Below are 19,813 nucleotides of genomic sequence, written 5' to 3'. Positions count from 1 at the left end.
GTTATTCCTCAGATCAATTTATAACCAGTTTTTCCTGCTCTTTCCTGTTTGTAATAGCTAAAGTCTGCAATGTCCTGAATGTCCAATAAATGGGAACAAAGCAAAATATACTCAATAACTGATTTAAAGCAATTCTGTGGACATCCAAGCAGTTCCAGTCTAGTTGCGTACAGCTCAGAAACCTGGTTTGGTTCAGTGTCCTGTAGATCAGAGGGCTTCACATGAACAAGGACTCAAACACTTAGAACCATTCCAGAACCAATCCAGTTGCCTCCAGTTTTGGTAGGCCAGAATAAGGCCTTGGACTTGCCTTTCCAAATTGATAATACAATTGGAATTGGTAATTAGGGCACTGGATGCCCTAATGCAACAGTTCTAGGCCAGAATGAAATTAGCCTATAGGAGTCAGGGAATGTGGTAGAAGAAAAATTCCTACATGGATACCTCCATAGTTTCTAAATGCACCACAACTCCCAATTAGGCCACCATTGTCTCTTCATTACCATGAATTCCAGGGCTTGGCTGTCTGCTGTCCAAATGGAAATGAGGCTCTCCCTCATTTGGGCCCTGCTTGACTCCCTGCTTCAACCCTCCCAGCTCAGGCTGTACCAATATATCCTGAAGTTCCACGTGGAGACTGAAAACATGGCATTTTCTTGAGAGTCTGCATCACTTTGTTTCCTTTTTTTATTGGCACTCACCGTCTTAAAGTCTGTCCGTTTCTTAAGTAAAATAATGAATTTTTTGAATATCAGTTTACACAATGGACAGTTATTAACTCTGGGGGGTAAATAAGATTTTTCAAAATTATATTCTAACAACGTGAATTTTTTAGTACCATTTTAAATCAAATCAAATTACCATAGAAAACAAACGAGAAATGAAATATTAATTAGAAAAACCTTTAAATTAAGCCTTCAAATTGTTTCCAAATTAGCAAAAATACTTGCATGTGTGTTCAAATATTTTAAAAAGGGATACGGTCTATGAATAAGAGTTTAACTAAAACCCTCACCTGTTGATGTGGGAGTTGCTCGAAATGTCCCAGATACCATTTCTCCAAGACTTGAAGAAGAATTTCCACTTGATTTCCTAGGATATAGAAAAGGAACTAAAGACTCACTCCCCAGATTCTTTGAAAATAGAACTTGAGAGTACAAAGCTTTCTTTGGCCCTCATCCTATTAAATAATTCAAAACACACCAAATTCTGCTATAAAGAACTTCAAGAATCTGTCCAAATGTTTTCTTTGACCTCATTTCTAAGAGAATGTGGAGAACTAGTTAAGACCTGAAATACTTTGCAAAAGCATCTCTTCTAGTTAATGCGGAAATCAGGCAAAACCATCACTGACGTGAATGTTCTTATGAACTGCTTATTAACCTAACACCAGGCACCAATGTGCCAGTCAGATGTCAAACACAGTTCAAAACAAGCAGTAAGACCCGGAGAAACCATTTCTTCTTACAAGATGATTATGTAGGCATCAGAGTTAAGAACTGATTATAGGGAATTGGTCACAGAAAATATTATTTATTTGAATGGAAGATCCTCAACTCTGGTCTCCTCAGGCACACTCTGGAAGCTTCCCTGAAGCCCACAAATGCCATCGGGAGCTGCCACCTTCCTACTTCCCCAGTGCCCCTCTCTTTTAGTCCTTAAGAGTATGGTCCCTATAGTCAGAAAAATCTCTCTCTCATCTTAGCTCTGCCACTTACTAGTTGTGGGACTGTGGCACATCATAATGTCTTTGAGCCTTAGGTTCCCCACCTAGAGAAGGAGATGCTACACCTCACATGGTTGGTATAAAGATCAAATAAAATCATGTCTGTGAGCTCTTGGCTTTAGTATTTGTGACTGCCACGAGGTAAGTTTTTAGTTTAAAAGTATATATAGTCAGCCAGGGGTGGGGGCTCACACCTGTAATCCCAGCCCACTTTGGGAGACCAAGGTGGGCAGATCACCTGAGGTGGGCGGATCACCTGAGGTTGGAAGTTTGAGATCAGCCTGGCCAACATGGTGAAACCCCCATCTCTACTAAAAATGCAAAACTGAGCCAGGCATGGTGCCAGGCACCTGTAATCCCAGCTATTCCAGAGGCTGAGGCATGAGAATTGCTTGAACCTGGGAGGCGGAGGTTGCAGTGAGGCGAGATTGTGCCACTGCACTACAGCCTGGGTGACACAGCAAGACTCTGTCTCAGGAAAAAAAAAAAAAAGTATATACAGTCATGAGAGGCTTAACAATGGGGATATCCTCTGAGGAATGTGTCATTAGGCAATTTCATTGTTGTGTGAGCACTGTAGAGCGTCTTACACAAACCTAGATGGTACAGCATACTCCACTGCTCCTGGGCTACAAACCTGTATAGCATGTTACTATACTGAACACTGTAGATGACTCTAACACAGTGGTAAGTATTTGTGTATCTAAACCCAGGAAAGATGCAATAAAAATACAGTATTATAATCTTATGGGACCACCACCATATGTGTGATCATCTTTGACAAAAACGTTATTTGGCCCATAACTCTAATAATTAACAAATAATAATAACAATACAACTTTGAAAAGATAATAATTCAGTTATTTTATACAACAAATATTGATTGTACATCCCTGTTTTAGAAAGTAAAAATATAACAGTGGCATTGGGGAGACAAAATCCTTTCCCTTATTGAGTCATATACTAGTAGGACATATCAGTACAGGTTGAATATCCCTTATCCAAAATTCTTGGGAGCAGAAATGTTTTGGATTTCCATTGTTTTCAGATTTTGGAAATTCGCAGTATATACTTACTAGCTGAACATCCCTAATCCAAATGTCTGAAATCTAAAATGCTCTGATGAGCATCTCCTTTGAGCATCATGTCAGTCCTCAAAAAGTTTCGAATTTTGGAGCATTCTGGATTTCAGCTTTTCAGATTATGGATGCTCAGCTTGTACCAAACAAGATAAATAGGTAAACGTATAATATTTCTGAAAGTAATAAGTGCAACAGAGAAAACTAAGTCAGGGAAGGGATGGGAAATACAGGGAAGGGGAGTGGGTACAATTTTAAATACAGTTGGCAGGAAAGGGGTCACTGAAAGAGTGACATCTAACAAAGATATAAAGCAGATGGAGTGGCTTGGTGAAAATGTGAAGAGCAAAGTTCCAGTAAGAAAAAACAGCAAATGCAAAGACCCCAAGACAGGAAAACATGCTCCCCATGTGTCTACAAAGGAGCATGGAAGACAAAAAGTTTAGAAAAAAAGAGACGATATGGTTTGGATCTGTGTCCGCAGCAAATCTCATGTCGAGATGTAATCCCCAGTGTTGGAGGTGGGGCCTGGTGAGAGGTGATTGGACCATGGGGACAGTCCCTCATGAATGGTTTGGCACCATCTCCTGGTGCTGTTCCTGTGACAGTGAGTGAGTTACAGTGAGATCTGATTGTTTAAAAGTGTGTGGCACCTCCCTGTCTCTTCCTCCTGCTCCAGTCATGTAAGACACCTGTTCCTGCTTTGCCTTCTGTTACCAGTAAAAGCTCCCTGAGACCTCCCCAGAAGCAGATGCTGCCATGCTTCCTGTACAGTCTACAGAACCGTGACAATTAAAGCTCTTTTCTTCATAAGTTATCCAGTTTTATAGAAGTGTGAGAACGGGCTGGGTGCGGTGGCTCACACCTGTAATCCCAACACTTTGGGAGGTCAAGGCGGGCAAATCACAAGGTCAAGAGTTCGAGACCAGCCTGACCAACATGGTGAAACCCCCACCTCTACCAAAAATACAAAAATTAGCCAGGCACGGTGGTGTGCACCTGTAACCCCAGCTACTCAGGAGGCTGAGTCAGGAGAATTGCTTGAACCTGGGAGGCAGAGGTTGCAGTGAGCCAAAATTGCACCACTGCTTTCCAGCCTAGGCGACAGAGCAAGACTCTGTCTAAGAAAAAAAGAAAAAAAAAAAAAAAAGAAGTGTGAGAACAGACTAATACAAGGGACGAGAGGGATTAATATTAATAATAGAATTGGCAAGTTATATGCTAAAAAAGATTGATAATTAAAAGTGGGGTAACTATACTTTTGTGATCTCCTATTACTGTTGGAGCAGTTCTTATTGTGACAAAAGTGGGCACCTAAAGAACACCGGAGGTTTTTGAAATAGAAAAGCATTCAACAGAAAACAGAGGTTGAGGGTCAAGAGAAAGAGCTGCTTCTATTTTAGAGCTTTCAAAAAACTGTAACACATATGCAATCAAGGCTTCAGTGCAGGCTGTGACACGGTACATGCAGACTCAGGATGATTTGGTTTCTCTTCTCTCAAGCTGTGCTTGTGTTCCTGGGGCCTTTAAATACCTGCACTCTGAGATCTATCTGGCTACTTGAGTAGTTCACCAGAGGTTGTTTCACCTGAAGCTGTCTTCACCCAAATACCAGGAGACAAGAGACGCCACAAAAAGCCTGGGGTGGAGAAGGTACTGTCAGTGCCGGGACCTGCACATACCATCACATTATGTGCCCGCTTAAGGGAGAGTCTCTGTAAGTGAACCAAGAGGAGCCATAATGCTGGTTCGGGTCAGCTCCCACTCACTGTGTGGAGAAAGAATGCCCGAAGTGACTCTCCTAGAGGAAAGCTTGGGTTCCAAGGAGGGCTTGCTGAGGCCACAGAAAACAGTCTCTGCCATGGAATTCATATGGTCTCCAGTGGTGTTAGGCTTCAGCATGCACAGAAGGTAGAGAACTATCTGAAACTCCTCTGTGTCAATTTCAGAAACACCGTGCACACAGCAAAGTATCTTCTACTTTGACAGCATACACTCTTGAAAATATCACCCAATTTTCTGACCAAAAAAAAAGTGCATAGAAAAGATGGGAACGTACCCTCCGTGAAAACGTCCTCTTTTTTGTTCTTGCTGAATCCGTATGTTCTCCAATCTGAGTGGACTTGGAATGAAGCCAATTTCACAGCCCTCTTTCACCAGCCTTCCTATCCACCAATCATTGTTATATTTCTGGAATTCAGAAATAAAATTGCTATCAATAGTAATTCACTTATCTTCACGTTGTTTATGAATCTTAGGGGACAAGAAGAATAAAATGCTATTATATGATATGATATTATACTATATTTTATATAAACTATATTTTATATGTATATGTGTATACTATATTTTATATAAATTATATTTTATATGTATGTGTATACTATATTGTATACACCATACTATATACCATATTTATATAAACTATACTCTCATAGTATACTATACTTTATTTTATATAAACTATATTGTATATGTGCATATGTCTATATATCTATACTGTTTTATATAAACTATATTGTATATGTATATATGTGTGTATATATACCTGTACTATATTTTATATAAACTATATTGTGTGTGTGTATATATGTGTGTGTGTATATATATCTCTCTATATATCTGAGGTAGATTCATAGACTAAAGCAGGGTTCTGCAAGCTTTTTCTGTAAAGGTCCAAGTAGTAAATATTTTAGGCTTTGCAGACCATGTGGTCTCTGTTACAATTAGTTGAATCTGCTGTCCTTGTGTGAAAGCAGCCACAGGCAAACATCAACAAGTGAGCATGGCTCTGTTTCAATAAAACTTTTCTTTACAAAAAAGGCAGTGGGTCAGACTGGACCTGTGGGCTACAGTTTGTGAACCCCTGGACTAATGTCTGGTCCTAACCTTTGGATTCTTTTGATCTTTGTCAAGAAGCTCTAACCAATTCTTAAAGAACATATTTCACAAGGATAAATATGCACCAATGTAATTGGAACTCTGGAAGGCAAGACGGATATGTCTGAGATGAAATACATTTAATAGTGCATAATTTGTCAAAAGCTTTCAGGTAAAAATTCCACGATACTATCTGTAGTCTAATCTCACCGGGAAAGAGTCATGATCTTTCAAATATAGATTTGCAAATTAATGTCCAACTTACTACTTGAAGAAAAAGATGCCTACTCTTACAAAGTCTGAGCATATTATACATTTGTATGTGAAATTTTGCAAGTAATTCTGGAACTCCAGAATTTCCATTTAAGTTAAGTTCCATGACATGTAAACTCAAGACCCAAGTCTATGCAAAGGCTTCAACCAGTGTGGGGTGAGAGTCTGTCAATGTGGGCTTACTTGGTGGATCAGTAAAATTGCATTTCTAACTATACATGTGCAGAATTATAGAGCAGAAAGCAATTTACTTCAAGCTCCCTGCCTCAAGGAAAGGTTTCTGCCAGGTCACTTCTACAAACTAGGTATCAGCTCTATTGTTTAAACTCTGTGCAGATGATTCTAAAAACTTCCTTTACTGTTTTCATCAGTGTTGGGCAAGATAATTCTCTCCTACTTTGACCCAAAACATATATATTTATAAACATATATATTTTTTTCAAAATGTAACAATGATATGTAGTTTGTTTTGCTGAGCTCGTAGAAAAGTGAAATATATATATGTGTGTGTATATACATGATTCTGATACATTATGAAGGAGGAATGGAAGGTTTCATTGAACTATCACAGCATGAAGTTCTGGGTAAACTTTAAGTTATTCCAAGCAACAGCTTCACACTCATGAGAAATATGGTCTGGTAAGAATTTGGCCTTTGTTAGGCACACAGCTTCTGCATGCATACTATATGAGTGGCATATAGTATAAGATTGCATTGAAATAAATGTAAATTGAGGGCTGGGCATGGTGGCACATTCCTGTAATCCCAGCACTTTCGGAGGCTGAGGTAGAAGGATCAGTAGAGGCTAGGAGTTTGCGGTCAGCTAGGGCAACATAGCAAGACCCCATCTACACACACACACACACACACACACACAATTAGCTGGGTGTAGTAGTGTGCCTGTAGTCCTAGTGTACTATACAATTAGCTAGTGTAGTGTACTACACTATTTGCTAGCTATGCAATTAGCCAATGTAGTGTACTACACTATTAGCTAGCTATGCAATTAGCTAGTGTAGTGCACTCCACAATTAGCTAGTGTAGTAGTGTACTACTAATTACCTAGTGTACTACACAATTAGCTAGTGTAGTGCACTATACTACACTACACAATTAGCTGGGTGTAGTAGTGCACCTGTAGTCCTAGCTACTTGGGAGGCTGACGCTGAGGTGGGAGGATCACTTGAGCCCAGGAGTTCAAGACTGCAGTGAGCTATGATTGCATCATTGCACTCCAGCCTGGAAAACAGAGTGAGACCTTGTCTCCAAAAAAAATTAGAAAAGAAAAGAAAAGAAATGTGAATTGACGTGATATAAAACCTTGAACAATTTAGGTCTTAGGTGTTTCTCCCATTTTCCTGTCTTTTATTTTAGCATAACAGGTCTAAAATAACAGGTCTGTTTATTTTGGAATTAATAAAGGGCAAAGGGACCCTTTTAGAACTTAGGTGCCTAGGTCTGGAATTTAAATTTTACTGTGTTGAGGACAAAGCAGACCATGAGTCATAGTTTCCTAGGGCTTAAGTTATTTCCTGAAATGAAGTTAGCCCACTGGAACACTCATTTGTTAAATGGCACCCAAGTGACTTTAAAGGGCTTGCTGAAATGGTTAATGCAACTTCCCAAAATGTTTTAACTTAGTTCTAGGCAACAGCTAAAGCACAGTGAGAATCTGACTCAGGGTGAATGAAAGTTTTTTGAGTTACTAGGGAGAAAGTCACTATGTAAATTCAAGAGCTTAATTTGGTCATCATTTGACTTACATGACAAGCATAGTTGTAGCTTTTCTCTGCATTTAAGCTTTTATTTGTTACTGAGAAAGTACTTAACATGGTGCATAATAGATGGCCTTCTAAGTGATGGATGAGAGGAAAGGCTGTAACTTGATTATAGAAATGTGTTCATTTGTGTTGATGTTCTGGAAGCTTGTGCCAGCTCTCTACAAAGGTCACCTCGGTGTTGTTCCAACCCTTCTCTATTTGGATTTCCCTAAAATGATTAGCACTTTCTCTTTCAAAGATATTTTCTTATCTGATAATTTCAAGACATAAAAACAGGCGGTTCTGGTCCACATAGGATTATCAGCTCAATACCACACATCAAACTGCCAGACTGAAAAGAAAATCACTGATCAACAAGCACATAGCTCAAACAGCAGCCAGGACAAATTGAGACATTGATAAAATGCAGGAAAGCAATAAAATACAAGGTTGGAATGTTGGTGTGACTGAGTGTGCATGTGACATGTAACAACGTCTCTTACCTTTTCAAGGGCTGCTTCTCCTTGGACACAGTGGGTGTTAGCAATTAATGACTATGGTTTGGGCATTTTTGATGGGAATGGTGAGACATAATCAACTTAACCATTCAGATGCCAGGGCACATGTTTCAGACCAAGAGTTCTTGTCTTCTAGACAAATGTAGACATCCTCACCCCACGTACCATCAAGAAAGTAGAGGCCATGGTTGAAGTTGATGGGTCCTCAGTTTCTTATTACCAAGGCCCTGAAGTATCTGTGCCTGCACTCATCTTTTCCCTGACTGTCACAATGAATTAGCATTCTTCTTTCTATCAAAGGTCTGTCCTTCCACTAGGGGTCTTGAATCCACCCTTCTTGGCTACTCAAACACTTTACCCTTTTGCCTTTCTGTTTCCCAGAGTCCTCTGCCCTTTTCTTAGCTGTAAATCTTTCTTTGAATGATTATACACTCTAGTGTTGGTTCCATGGTCAAGGTGCACAGGACTATAGTCTACATGTCTATAATTACAACATCCCCTGTAAATAGTCCCTTCTGGGTAGGTGCCATGCCACCAAACTTACATTTTCCTAAGCTGGATCCATACATTTATGGCTCTGCAGTCACAGAAGGGGATTTAAGGTGCCCAGAGGACCACAGAGGTCTGTCGGAAATCCATGCTATAATTTTAGGGTTGACTGTGATTTAACTTTGTAAGTGTGTGATAATGCAAGCAATGATCTCAGACTTCTCAATCTTGATGAAAATGACTAGATTTGGAAGGCTCAGCAAATTAAATGAGGTACCGCACTGGCAGCTCCTCGGGTCTCCTCTCTGGCTAGTCTGGCTCAGAGCTGATTCCTGGCTTCAGCTTTTTGGCAGGTGAAGGGATACAGTATGTTCTACATTTACCTCTTTAATGTGTAGAAAGTCTTTAGCATCAAAGGAGATAGCTGTGCTTGGAACAGGCACATCCTCGTCCAAGGCGCCGCAGTAGCTCACATTTGTCTTCACGGCAAATGCTACAGGTTTGGACTAGGGACAGAACCATGGAATAAGGAATGAGGAAGGGAGGAGAGAGGAGCATTTTAAATATTGAAACTCTGATCGTACCAGGTAGTAAGAGAAATAACTTTCCAAAGAGGGATCTCAAATGAGTTTTACATTCTCAGGCAATATCAAGAAACCTGCAGAGACAACTCTGAAAATGATTCAGTCCTATCAGCCCAATCATTTTTCCTCTCCTGCAATACTTTCCAATATTCCAAATTTTAAAATGTGCTCTAAAGTATTAAGAGGGATAGACAAAGGCGGGAGGAAAGGACAGTCTCTTCTCTAATCTTAAAATCGGTGCTTATTTTAAATGATAACCAATGCCTTCTTACCTTGGAATACAGGAAACGTGTGCTAGGTCTTTTTAAAAAGAAAAAAAAAGTGGGAAGAGGATAAAATAGTATTTTTGAAATAGTCCAGATGTGAAAACCTGTGGAATTCTATATAACAGACTATCTGGTCCTGCCAGGGAAAAGAAGGGTTAGTCAGCATCAAAGCTGATGGGCAGGGCTCTTCACAGATCATCTTCTCTCTAGCTAACACAGCTGATTTTGAAACTCTTTTTACACAAATGCCTCTCAGCAAAGTGCTCTCAGGCTGGCACAGCCCTGTGGGGACAAGTAAACCACCAGCCTAAGCAAACGGTGCTGCCACCCACATTGGGGTGACCACAATGGCCACAAAACAGATTCTGAAAGAAAATTTTATAACAAAAATTAGCCACAGTGAGACACATGATTCCTGATATTCGGAGCTGCTTTGTTACCAGCTTATGTATTCATGCTGGGAATCTGACTGGGGAACAGCAGTTGAGGCTAGAACCTCACTGATGTCCCTTCACATGTACTGCAAGAAAAGCGCCTTCCAGCAACAGAGCACAGACATCACAGGTGTTGAGGCAAATGAAGACACCTAATTTGACTGCATTGTTCTCCTCCCACCTCTTTTTTTTTCTTTCTTTCTTTTTTCTTTTGAGACACAGTCTCGTCCTGTCACCCAGGCTGAAGTGCAATGGCGTGATCTTTGCACTTCTCAGCTCACTGCAACCTCCGCCTCCTGGGTTCAAGTGATTCTCTTGCCTCAGCCTCCTGAGTAGCTGGGATTACAGGCACGTGCCACCATGCCCAGCTAATTTTTTTGTATATTTAGTAGAGGCGGGGTTTCACCATGTTGGTCAGGATGGTCTATAACTCCTGACCTTGTGATCTGACTGCCTCGGCTTCCCAAAGTGCTGGGATTACAGGCATGAGCCACTGCACCTGGTCCCTCTTTTTTCTTTTCTTTCTTTTTTTTTGGTAGGGTTTTGCTCTGTTGCCCAGGTTGGAGTGCAGTGGTATGATCTCAGCTCACTGAAGCCTTTATTTCCTGGGCCTACATGATCCTCCCGCCTTAGCCTCCCAAGTAGCTAGAATTACAGGTGTGAGCCACCACACACAGCCTGTCACCTCTAAAGATTTTACAATAAAAATAGAAAAGGGAAGGAATTCACTTTATTTGGGCTTCTGTTTTTTCTTCTTCTAAAAATCAGAAAGACTAAATCAATATACCTTAGGAGTCTGTCATGGAGGGCAAAGAGGACAGACTGGCCATGACCTTGTCTTGTATTTTGCTATTGTGCATAAAATGTCATTGGACAAAAGGGGTCTGTGCTTCAAAAAATCAGAAAACAAACAAAACAAAGTTGGAAGCACACAGAATGGGAGATCCCTAGTGACTGTTCTGGTTCTAACTTTCAACTGTGCCGTTGTTTCCTTGCTGCTTCCTATGGATGCAGCGATTTCTATGGAGGCCTCTCCTTGTGCAATATCTGAAGGTCTATTTTGGCAATGGCCTTTATTGCTCATCTTTGCTGCACTTCTCAGAGTTGTTCAAAGTCCTGAACTTCACACTGAACTTGAGGTGGGACACTGAAAGTGAGAGAGAAGAGTAGAGAAACAAACAGGGTGATCCACAGAGCAACAGCACATGTGTGGCCTGTAATAAAGGCTGAGGTAATGGACGAGGAGGGGCCAGGAACAGACAGGGCGAGCTGGTACCTGGTGGGCTCTCTGCCAACACTGGGCATAGGAGGCTTGATATTGCTAAGTTGGAAGATAACCAATAATTCACCACCAAACCAAATACAAAAAGGTGAAGGTTCTGAGGAAATGCCCCTTTGGAGATGTTACTAACCTCAGCTAGAGGTGAAGGGATCAGAGAGCTTCCCAATCTGGAGGCTTGTTAGAATAATCACGAAATGATTATTCCAGAAATGTGTGAGGTAGGGGAAGAGCAGCTGGTAGCCACTGAGCAGCGACCCACTTGTGAGCTAAAGAGAGGGAAAGAGAGTCACCTTTGCTCTCTCAAGCTGGATAGCTGCTTGCTGTTCTCTCTCCTGTCGAATTGCTTCCCGGTCCTCTTCCAAAGAGACATCGGAGTCAGACGGCCTGCTTGTGTAGGAATCCGCTGAACCCTGGCAAAGAAAACAGAATAGTTTGAGATGATGTGTAGCTTCTTAAATTGTCACATCCATAACAGTATCCTGGGGCGAGTTCTTTTCATTTGCCTAAAATTTGATGCACACACTCCATGCCTTATTGCAGATATAAATTTAGATGACAGAATATAGTTAAGCGTCTGAGTTATTCGGAAAGTAGCAATGTTGTGAAGAAAAATATTTTGACTAGATTAAGTGCTAGGAAGTAAACTGCAATAAAAATTATGTGATACTCAGCACCAATTCTTCTTGTTTTGTGCTATATTAAGCCCATATCACTTGTGAAACGTTAGTTTTCATCCATCTTCTCTTTTACATATACATCTAAAGGAAAAAGAGACTCAGCTTATTACAAAAGATAAATCCTACCTGTATTGGGGCTATGGGTCATCTATTTGTCTAAGATTTCAATATAGTAAAGCATCATCCTACATTAGTAAAATGATTTTCCAGTTTCAGTGTCAACACTATTGAACTCTTTCACTACTAAAACTTCAGTCATTGTCCTGCAGCAGCCCAGACGTGGTCAACAAGAACACTGAGCAGAAAAACAACCTTGAGGATGAAAACAGGGATGTTCTCAGTTGAAGCCCACACTAGAAGAGCTATTTAAATAGCACTGAAGGCTGGGCGCGGTGGCTCACACCTGTAATCCCAGCACTTTGGGAGGCCAAAGTGGGCGGATCACAAGGTCAGGAGCTCGAAACCAGCCTGGCTAACATAGTGAAACCCAGTCTCTACTAAAAATACAAAAATTAGCCGGGTGTGGTGGCGGGCGCCTGTAATCCCAGATACTTGGGAGGCTGAGGCAGGAGAATCACTTGAACCCAGGAGGCAGAGGCTGCAGTGAGCCGAGCTGGCGCCATTGCACTCCAGCCTGGGTGACAGAGCAAGACTCCACCTCAAAGAAAAAAAAAAGCACTGAAATCCAGTTTGACTGATGTGGCCAAGTTAAAAAAGTCAACCACCCCCTCCATGCCTCCCCCCACAAAAAACCCTGGAGGTTTGTCTTATGGCTGCTACAGAAACATCATCCTTACAGTTTCCTTAAGCTGGCATTAGAAGTTGATATTTGCATAGATGGTAACATTTACACAGCAGAGGTATTGGGAGGACTGGTGTATTTGATATGTTTCATAAATCATGCACAGGTTTTGAAAAACTTAGACCTATCCATATAGCTGAGAATTTGCTGTCCACTGGGGGGAAAAGAGCTTTAAGAAATAGTTGACTGCGGAATCTGGCCCTTTGAACGTTTTTCTACATGTAGAAATGTTTGTAAATTTGCTGGCTTTAAGGGCAACTTTGTCTCTCAGCAGAGGCCATCATTCTAGCGAGGGTAGCATAGATTTTCCTAGTAGCCTAGAACAAGAACTCCTGGTTAGCGGTTTCATCAGAGTGCCCAGTCAAGCCCTGGTTCCAAATTTTGCCTCTGCAACATACTGCAGAAAACATTATAGAAGTTACTGGACCACTCTGAGACAGTCTCCTTGTCTATGAAAGAGGGACACTGCCTACTTACTGAGTTCTTGCTATCACACCAGCATGGGCTAGATACTTTGGACACTCTTTCTCACTGAATCCTCACAGCAGTGGGAAGGCTGAGATTCAAACTCAGGTAGTTCAGCCTTAGAGCCAGCAGATTCACATCCCACACTGAGCTGCATTTGACATTAAAATACCTACTCCAGGACCTGGCACATAATAGGCACACAATAAATCAACTTTTTCATCCTCGCTTCCTAGTGCTGACATTTTCACATTGATAAAAACAAAAAGCACTAATTTCTCAATGATTATATATACACAATAACCCATCTTGAAATGTAGCCATTTTTCTTACTGTATTTACTGCATAGAAAATGTACTATAAACCTGATAATCACAATGTATCCAAATCCATGTACTTTATGTAGTGCTTCTGAAAGTGCCGTTTATAGAGGAAATGTATTTGTTAACTGAATTATAATCAAATTCCTCTGTGCAAATCTACTAGGGGAAAATTTTGGACCTACAAAACGAATCAGTGCAGGGTGACTGTTTCATAGACATATTCATTGCCTAAAAAGAGAGCTATCTTGAAGTCCTTTAAAGCAGAGAGTTCTCTCAGAACACATCTTTTGTTTGAATTTAGGTACACCTGCATAAAATCCAGAAGAAGAGGGGAAAAAAAAAACAATATTTCAATTTTTATTTATTTATTTATTTATTCATTTATTTATTTTTTGTAGCGATGGGGCCTCGTCATGTTGTCCAGGCTGGTCTCAAACTCCTAGGCTCAGGCGATCCTCCTGCCTTGGCCTCCCAAAGTGCTGGGATTATAGTCATGAACCACTGTGCCTGACCCAGTGCTTCTAAAATATCTAAGAAAACAGTTTGGAGTTAGTCCTAGGCAATGCTTTGCTGGAAATGTGATATGTGATGGACCATTCTAAGGGAGCTGGACTGGCTGCTGTGAAGACATTGGGAGTATCAAGTGAGACTATGGTACATAAGTCAGGAAGAAGGCACTTGCCTAGTTTTGAAAACATGTTCTGGGGATGGTTAGTGCCTACAGTTCACAAAAAAAGCAAGCTGCCTGCTGGGGTAGTGAGTCAAGCAGCTGAATACACACTCCACTACTGCCACTAGAAGACAGCTGATTTCCTGAAACTACCTTAACAACTTTTCAAATCCTGGCATTTAATTATCTCTGAGTACACAAGAAGTGACTCAGGGACTCCTACAAATGAACTTTATGTTGAAATGTGAACGACATTGTAAGAGTCTCAAATCTAATAAACTCTACTATGGCCAAATATGTAGAAGCAGAAGTTTCTGTTTACTCTCTGTTTCTAAGGATATTGGTAGAGGGAAAAATAAAGCACTGTGATACCCATTTTCATAATTAGTGTTATATCATCACAACATTTACTTTGTTTTTTTTTTTTTTTTCAATGTCATCTACATTGCTTTGTATATGAAAAAGCAAAAGTCCAACATTCAAGAGTCAAAATTTGGCCCACAGACATGTTCTGCTGGCTTGGTACTGGCTTGGTTTCTTGTTTTTATTTATTTTTGGTTTGGTTTGGTTTATTTTGTTTCAACTAGTTGAAAGGGAGTATGAACATATCCCCAGAAAAAAAGGAAGGAAAAGATAAAGGAAAGGATCTGTATTGTTTACAAAGGCACAGAGGGAAGAGCAAGTGAGCTAGAGAGGCCAGAAGGAAACTGCCTGGCCTGACCCCTGGAAGTATCCAGGAAGGGCAGGTGGCCATGTGAGGCTTAGTAAGACCAGGACAGGTTGGAGAAGCATCACCCAGATATCTGGTTAAATAGTTAATGATCGAAAAGACAGAGAGATGGCAAAAAGGAAAGAATGTTAGATGCCAAGAGAACACAACTGAAGACACAAATGTTACTAGGCCTGGCCAAAGCTGGAAAGACCTGATGGAAGCCCCATCAGCTTATAATTTTCTAGCATTCTGTTTCATAAAACAGGTAGGAGCAAGCTACCCAATTTATCAAGTGATCTAAAACTGGGCTGTTAACCCACGTGAAAGAAACATGACAGCGACTAGTCCTTCAAAAGCTCTTATGCAGACACCTCTGCAAGTCGTAACATGTAGTGATAAAGTCATATTGCAGTGAGCCAAGATCACGCCACTGCACTCCAGCCTGGGTGACAGAGTCAGACCCTGTCTCAAAAAAAAAAAAAAAAGAAAAAGAAACATATTTTGGTCTAGTCTTTTTCCCTTTAGGGAATCTTCTCAAGTACAAAACGCAAAATGCAGATAGTAACACTGGAAAATCAGCTAGCTGTGGTCTTCTGAGAGAAGGAAGATGATCTTAAGTGAAACAATGCAAGAGCTTCTTCTCATTCACAGGGAGAGGGTGCATGATATCAACAGGACAGCAGCCACAGCTGTTGGAGCCAGACAGTATTGGGTTTGATGCTGTCACCAGTTCTAGTTGGCTGTGAATCTTAAGCAAGTTATTTAACCTTCTGAGTCCTAATTTCCCCTGTTAGAAAATGTAGATAATAATGCATACCTTGTAGAGTTTCCTGGTGCTTGGTTTCAGATGAAACATCATTTCTTTTTCAACATTATGGGGGACATTTGGAAAATACCAGCAATTGAACTTTGACCCACTCATTAAAGGTTTGGCAGCTTTTTCACATTAAATTTTTGGCTGCCCTAGAGTTTTAGGATTTATATCTTGTTCTTTGTTTAAAAACAGCTTGATTGAGGTATAACTTACATATACATAAAATTCACACATTTTTAGTGTATAATTCAATGATTTTTAATAAATTTACAGAAGACAATTTATATCACAATCTAATAGAACATTTGTAACCCCTCAAAAGAAACCTTATGCCTATTTGCAGCTATTCTCCATACCCAGTTCAGAACGAGGCATCTACTTACTTATCTTGTCCTTTTAAAACGGAAATAGACTTTCTCTTTTTATGAGTAATTTTAGTATTTAGGCAAATCATTAAATTACAGCAAGGAGAAGCAAGGGTCTACAAAGGTTTGATTTTAAAATGCAACCAGGCCGGGCATGGTAGCTCATGCCTGAAATCCCAGCACTTTGGGAGGCTGAGGCAGGAGAATTGCTTGAGCCCAGGAGTTTGAGACCAGCCTAGGTAACATAGTAAGGCCCCATACCTACAAAAAATAAATTTAAAACAAAATTAGTCAGGCATGGTAGTGTGCACCTATAGTCCCATTACTTGGGAGAGTGAGGTGGGAGGATTACTTGAGCCTGCGAGGTCGAGGCTCCAGTGAGCCATGATCATGCCAAAGCACTCTGCCTGAAAGACAAAACAAGACTCTTTCTCTTTTTTTTTTTTTTTTTTTGAGACGGAGTCTCGCTCTGTCGCCCAGGCTGGAGTGCAGTGGCCGGATCTCGGCTCACTGCAAGCTCCGCCTCCTGGGTTTACGCCATTCTCCTGCCTCAGCCTACCGAGTAGCTGGGACTACAGGCGCCCGCCATCTCGTCCGGCTAGTTTTTTGTATTTTTTAGTAGAGACGGGGTTTCACCGTGTAGACCAGGATGGTCTCGATCTCCTGACCTCGTGATCCACCCGTCTCAGCCTCCCAAAGTGCTGGGATTACAGGCTTGAGCCACCACGCCCGGCCAAGACTCTTTCTCAAATTAATCAATCAATAAAATAAAATGCAATCACACTGGAACAGAATCTTGCCACTGTTGGAAGTGCTGGGCTTCCTAGCCCAACAATCCCAGTCTCTCACAACCTAGCTTAGCTCTCCATTCACTGAACGCTGACCATCAGTCAGATACTAGAGTGGCCACTACACAAGAGAGAACTGCTCATTTTTCTGGGGATTCTTGCCTCATCTGCAAAATGAGAATGAAGTCCTTCTTTGGGATTTTTTTGGGAATCAATAAGATAACACATGTACAACATAGTGCATAAGAGTAATGCTGATGCTACTAAACCAGTGCTGTCCAACGGAACTTTTACTGCAATGATGGACATGGATGCTGTCTACTATGGCAGCCACAAGCCACATGTGGTTATTGAGCCCTTGAAATGTGACTAGAGAGACTAACACGCTGAATTTTTTATTTAATTTTTAGAATTTTAAAGTGTTATTGCCTTTTAATTAAATTTAAATTCTACCTGTAGCTAGTGGCTACCATATTGGGCTGTGTGGTAGTAGACATTCAAAATGTCAGTTTCCCTTCTGGATCAGATAAACGAATACTAATCTTGGTGTAAATTTGGCATTTTAAGAGTTGCACTGAGCCAGGTGTGGTGGCTCATGCTTGTAATCCCAGCACTTTGGGAGGCCAAGCCAGGTGGATCACCTGAGGTCAGGAGTTCAAGACCAGCCTGGCCAACGTTGTAAAACCCTGTCTCTACAAAAATATAAAAATTAGCTGGGTGTGGTGGTACACACCTGTAATCCCAGCTCTTTGGGAGGCTGAGACAGGAGAATTGTTTGAATGTGGGAGAAGGAGGTTGCAGTGAGCCGAGATCATGCCACTGCACTCCAGCCTGGGCAACAGAGCAAGACTCTGTCTCAAAATAAATAAACAAACAAATAAATAAGGTGCATTAAGTAGACCAAGTGATCATGGAACTTTCAGAGAAATATATCACTCCCAATGAGTTTGTGCCCGTTTTTCTCTGCTAAGTTTGTAATGACTTGACAATGCATTTCTCCACATTGCAGAAGGAACACAGCCCATTTTTGGTGACTTTCCCAGATTTCCCTGGGTAGATGAGTGAATATAACTCACCTACAAGGTTGCCATTAGGCTATCTTTATCTTGACAGGCCGGCCCCTCCCTTTCTTGCAAATAGCTTTCTTTTCCTTCAACCCCTTTATCAAACATGTCCAGAGCTCTTTGCTAGGGCACCCAGCCTAGCAGGGTCCAGGCTGTGTCTCCAAGTATGTAGGCCCTACAAGTGCCTGGCATGGCAGGACCTCGAGTTTATACAAAGAAAGACACAGTCACTCCCTTCAGAATCTCTCTCTTCTTTGTTCCATGATTTTAAGCTCTTCTCGGGTGGTTCATTGACCAAGGTTCTATTTACTCGGTGTGATGCTAATTGTTAGCAACTTCACCCTCATAACATGAGGGTTTTTTTTGTTTTTTTTTTTTTTAATTACAGTCTTCAATGCCTAAATCCAGAGCACTGGATAAGTATACATTCCCAGTACGTTGGTGGAGTGAGAAACTCTTGAAATTATATCTCCGAGATGACAACTTTTCTTTAAGGTACCTTGTGTGGATTCTCATAAATAGGTTTTCAAAAATGTTGGTTGAAAAAAATAAGACGAGTTCTGCTTAACAATAACAGCAGCTCACTCTTATTGGATGGAAGACCTAAAGTTCAGCCCCAGCTATTAATCTGACTAAGGTTCCTTTTTAGGTTTCAAAGAGCCGTCAAGGGTAGCAAAGGAGCACATTCATAGAAGGCTGTTAAAAGGAAGCGGAAGAGAATGAATGTTTGCTCATCCCTCACTAACTTATAGATATTATTATCTCATCAACCCTAAGAAGTTATGATTATCCACGCTGTACAGATGAGGCCTCTGAGGCTCAGACAGGCAACAGGAACATCCTCCCATTCCACACACTCTCATAGATCACTACTGGGGGACCAAGGGTGTGGTAGACTCATTTTTTAAAATTTGTCCTATAAAATCTGGTGCAAAAACTTACATTAAAACATCAAACATTTTAGTCACCTTCAGTAAAACAAAACAACCTTCCTCAGTATTTTGTTAATATTAATTAAACACCAGAATCTCACTAATTTACAACGATAGATGTAAATTTAAAAATGCCAATCTGAGATCATGGGAAGTGAACGGTAGACTGCTTTTCAAATACATGTTCACTATTTCTGTATTCACATGGTATCTGTAGGCTACCAAGGTTTTGGTTTGTGAATTTCTTTGAGTTTCTACTCTAATCACAAAATTTTTCTTTAGCATTTTAGTTCTTGGTAGGTGATTCTAAGGTACTACTGAGAGTTCTACTTTTCTCTAAAATGATAATGCCTCAGATTATGTTCACACCACTTATTTACAGATTATTTCTTGTAATTAAATTATAATTATATATATACAGTATAGTTCAAACCAAAGCACAGGCTTTATCTGAATAATCTCATAAATGGAATACAAATTAATGGTTCCATTACAATTGTTTTACAGAATTGATTTAACAGGAAGTATAAAATTTATAAAAGTTGGCCAATCTTACCCTCCCTGTTGTGCTGGCGAGTTTTGGCTGTAATTGCCCTGATTTCAGACAGGTTTCTTTTAATTGCTAGTCTGAGGAGACCCATGAATGGAGATAACAGCAGAAGAATTTTAATTGACTCCTCAAGCACAAGGAGAGAGGTGACAAAAAGGCCCAGATAGAGATGGAAAGGCGAGCTCTCATGAAGCTCTCATGAAGTTTTGACTAGGCAGGGTGGGTCTCTAGAGCAGCTGTTCAGTGTCCCATGATATTATTCTGTGACCTGCATATAGTAAAGCTTGGTTGCTGGAGGCCACCTCCTCCCAGTAGTACCAGCCATGGCCTAAATGGTCTAACATCAAACATTTTAGTTGC

At 40.7% G+C, this 19,813-nt stretch overlaps 1 protein-coding gene across 6 annotated transcripts in view; it reads right to left on the bottom strand.

The window, feature by feature from the left end:
- The window catches only part of CACNB4 (calcium voltage-gated channel auxiliary subunit beta 4), a 271,309-nt gene that overhangs the window by 38,371 nt on the left and 213,125 nt on the right, over positions 1 to 19,813 (bottom strand). For all 6 annotated transcript variants that reach the window (XM_033231487.1, XM_033231483.1, XM_033231484.1 and 3 more), the window contains 4 exons: positions 11,582 to 11,701; positions 9,109 to 9,231; positions 4,865 to 4,995; positions 1,016 to 1,092 (listed from right to left, as the gene is read on the bottom strand). In XM_033231487.1, coding sequence (XP_033087378.1) covers positions 1,016 to 1,092; positions 4,865 to 4,995; positions 9,109 to 9,231; positions 11,582 to 11,701 — 451 coding nt within the window. The remainder of the gene's footprint in view (positions 1 to 1,015; positions 1,093 to 4,864; positions 4,996 to 9,108; positions 9,232 to 11,581; positions 11,702 to 19,813) is intronic.

The sequence above is a fragment of the Trachypithecus francoisi genome, unplaced genomic scaffold (assembly GCF_009764315.1).
Source record: "Trachypithecus francoisi isolate TF-2019V2 unplaced genomic scaffold, Tfra_2.0 Lachesis_group13, whole genome shotgun sequence".
Lineage (NCBI taxonomy): Eukaryota > Metazoa > Chordata > Mammalia > Primates > Cercopithecidae > Trachypithecus > Trachypithecus francoisi.
Note: the sequence above shows the minus strand (reverse complement) of the source record. Positions and strands in the feature narration are given on the sequence as shown.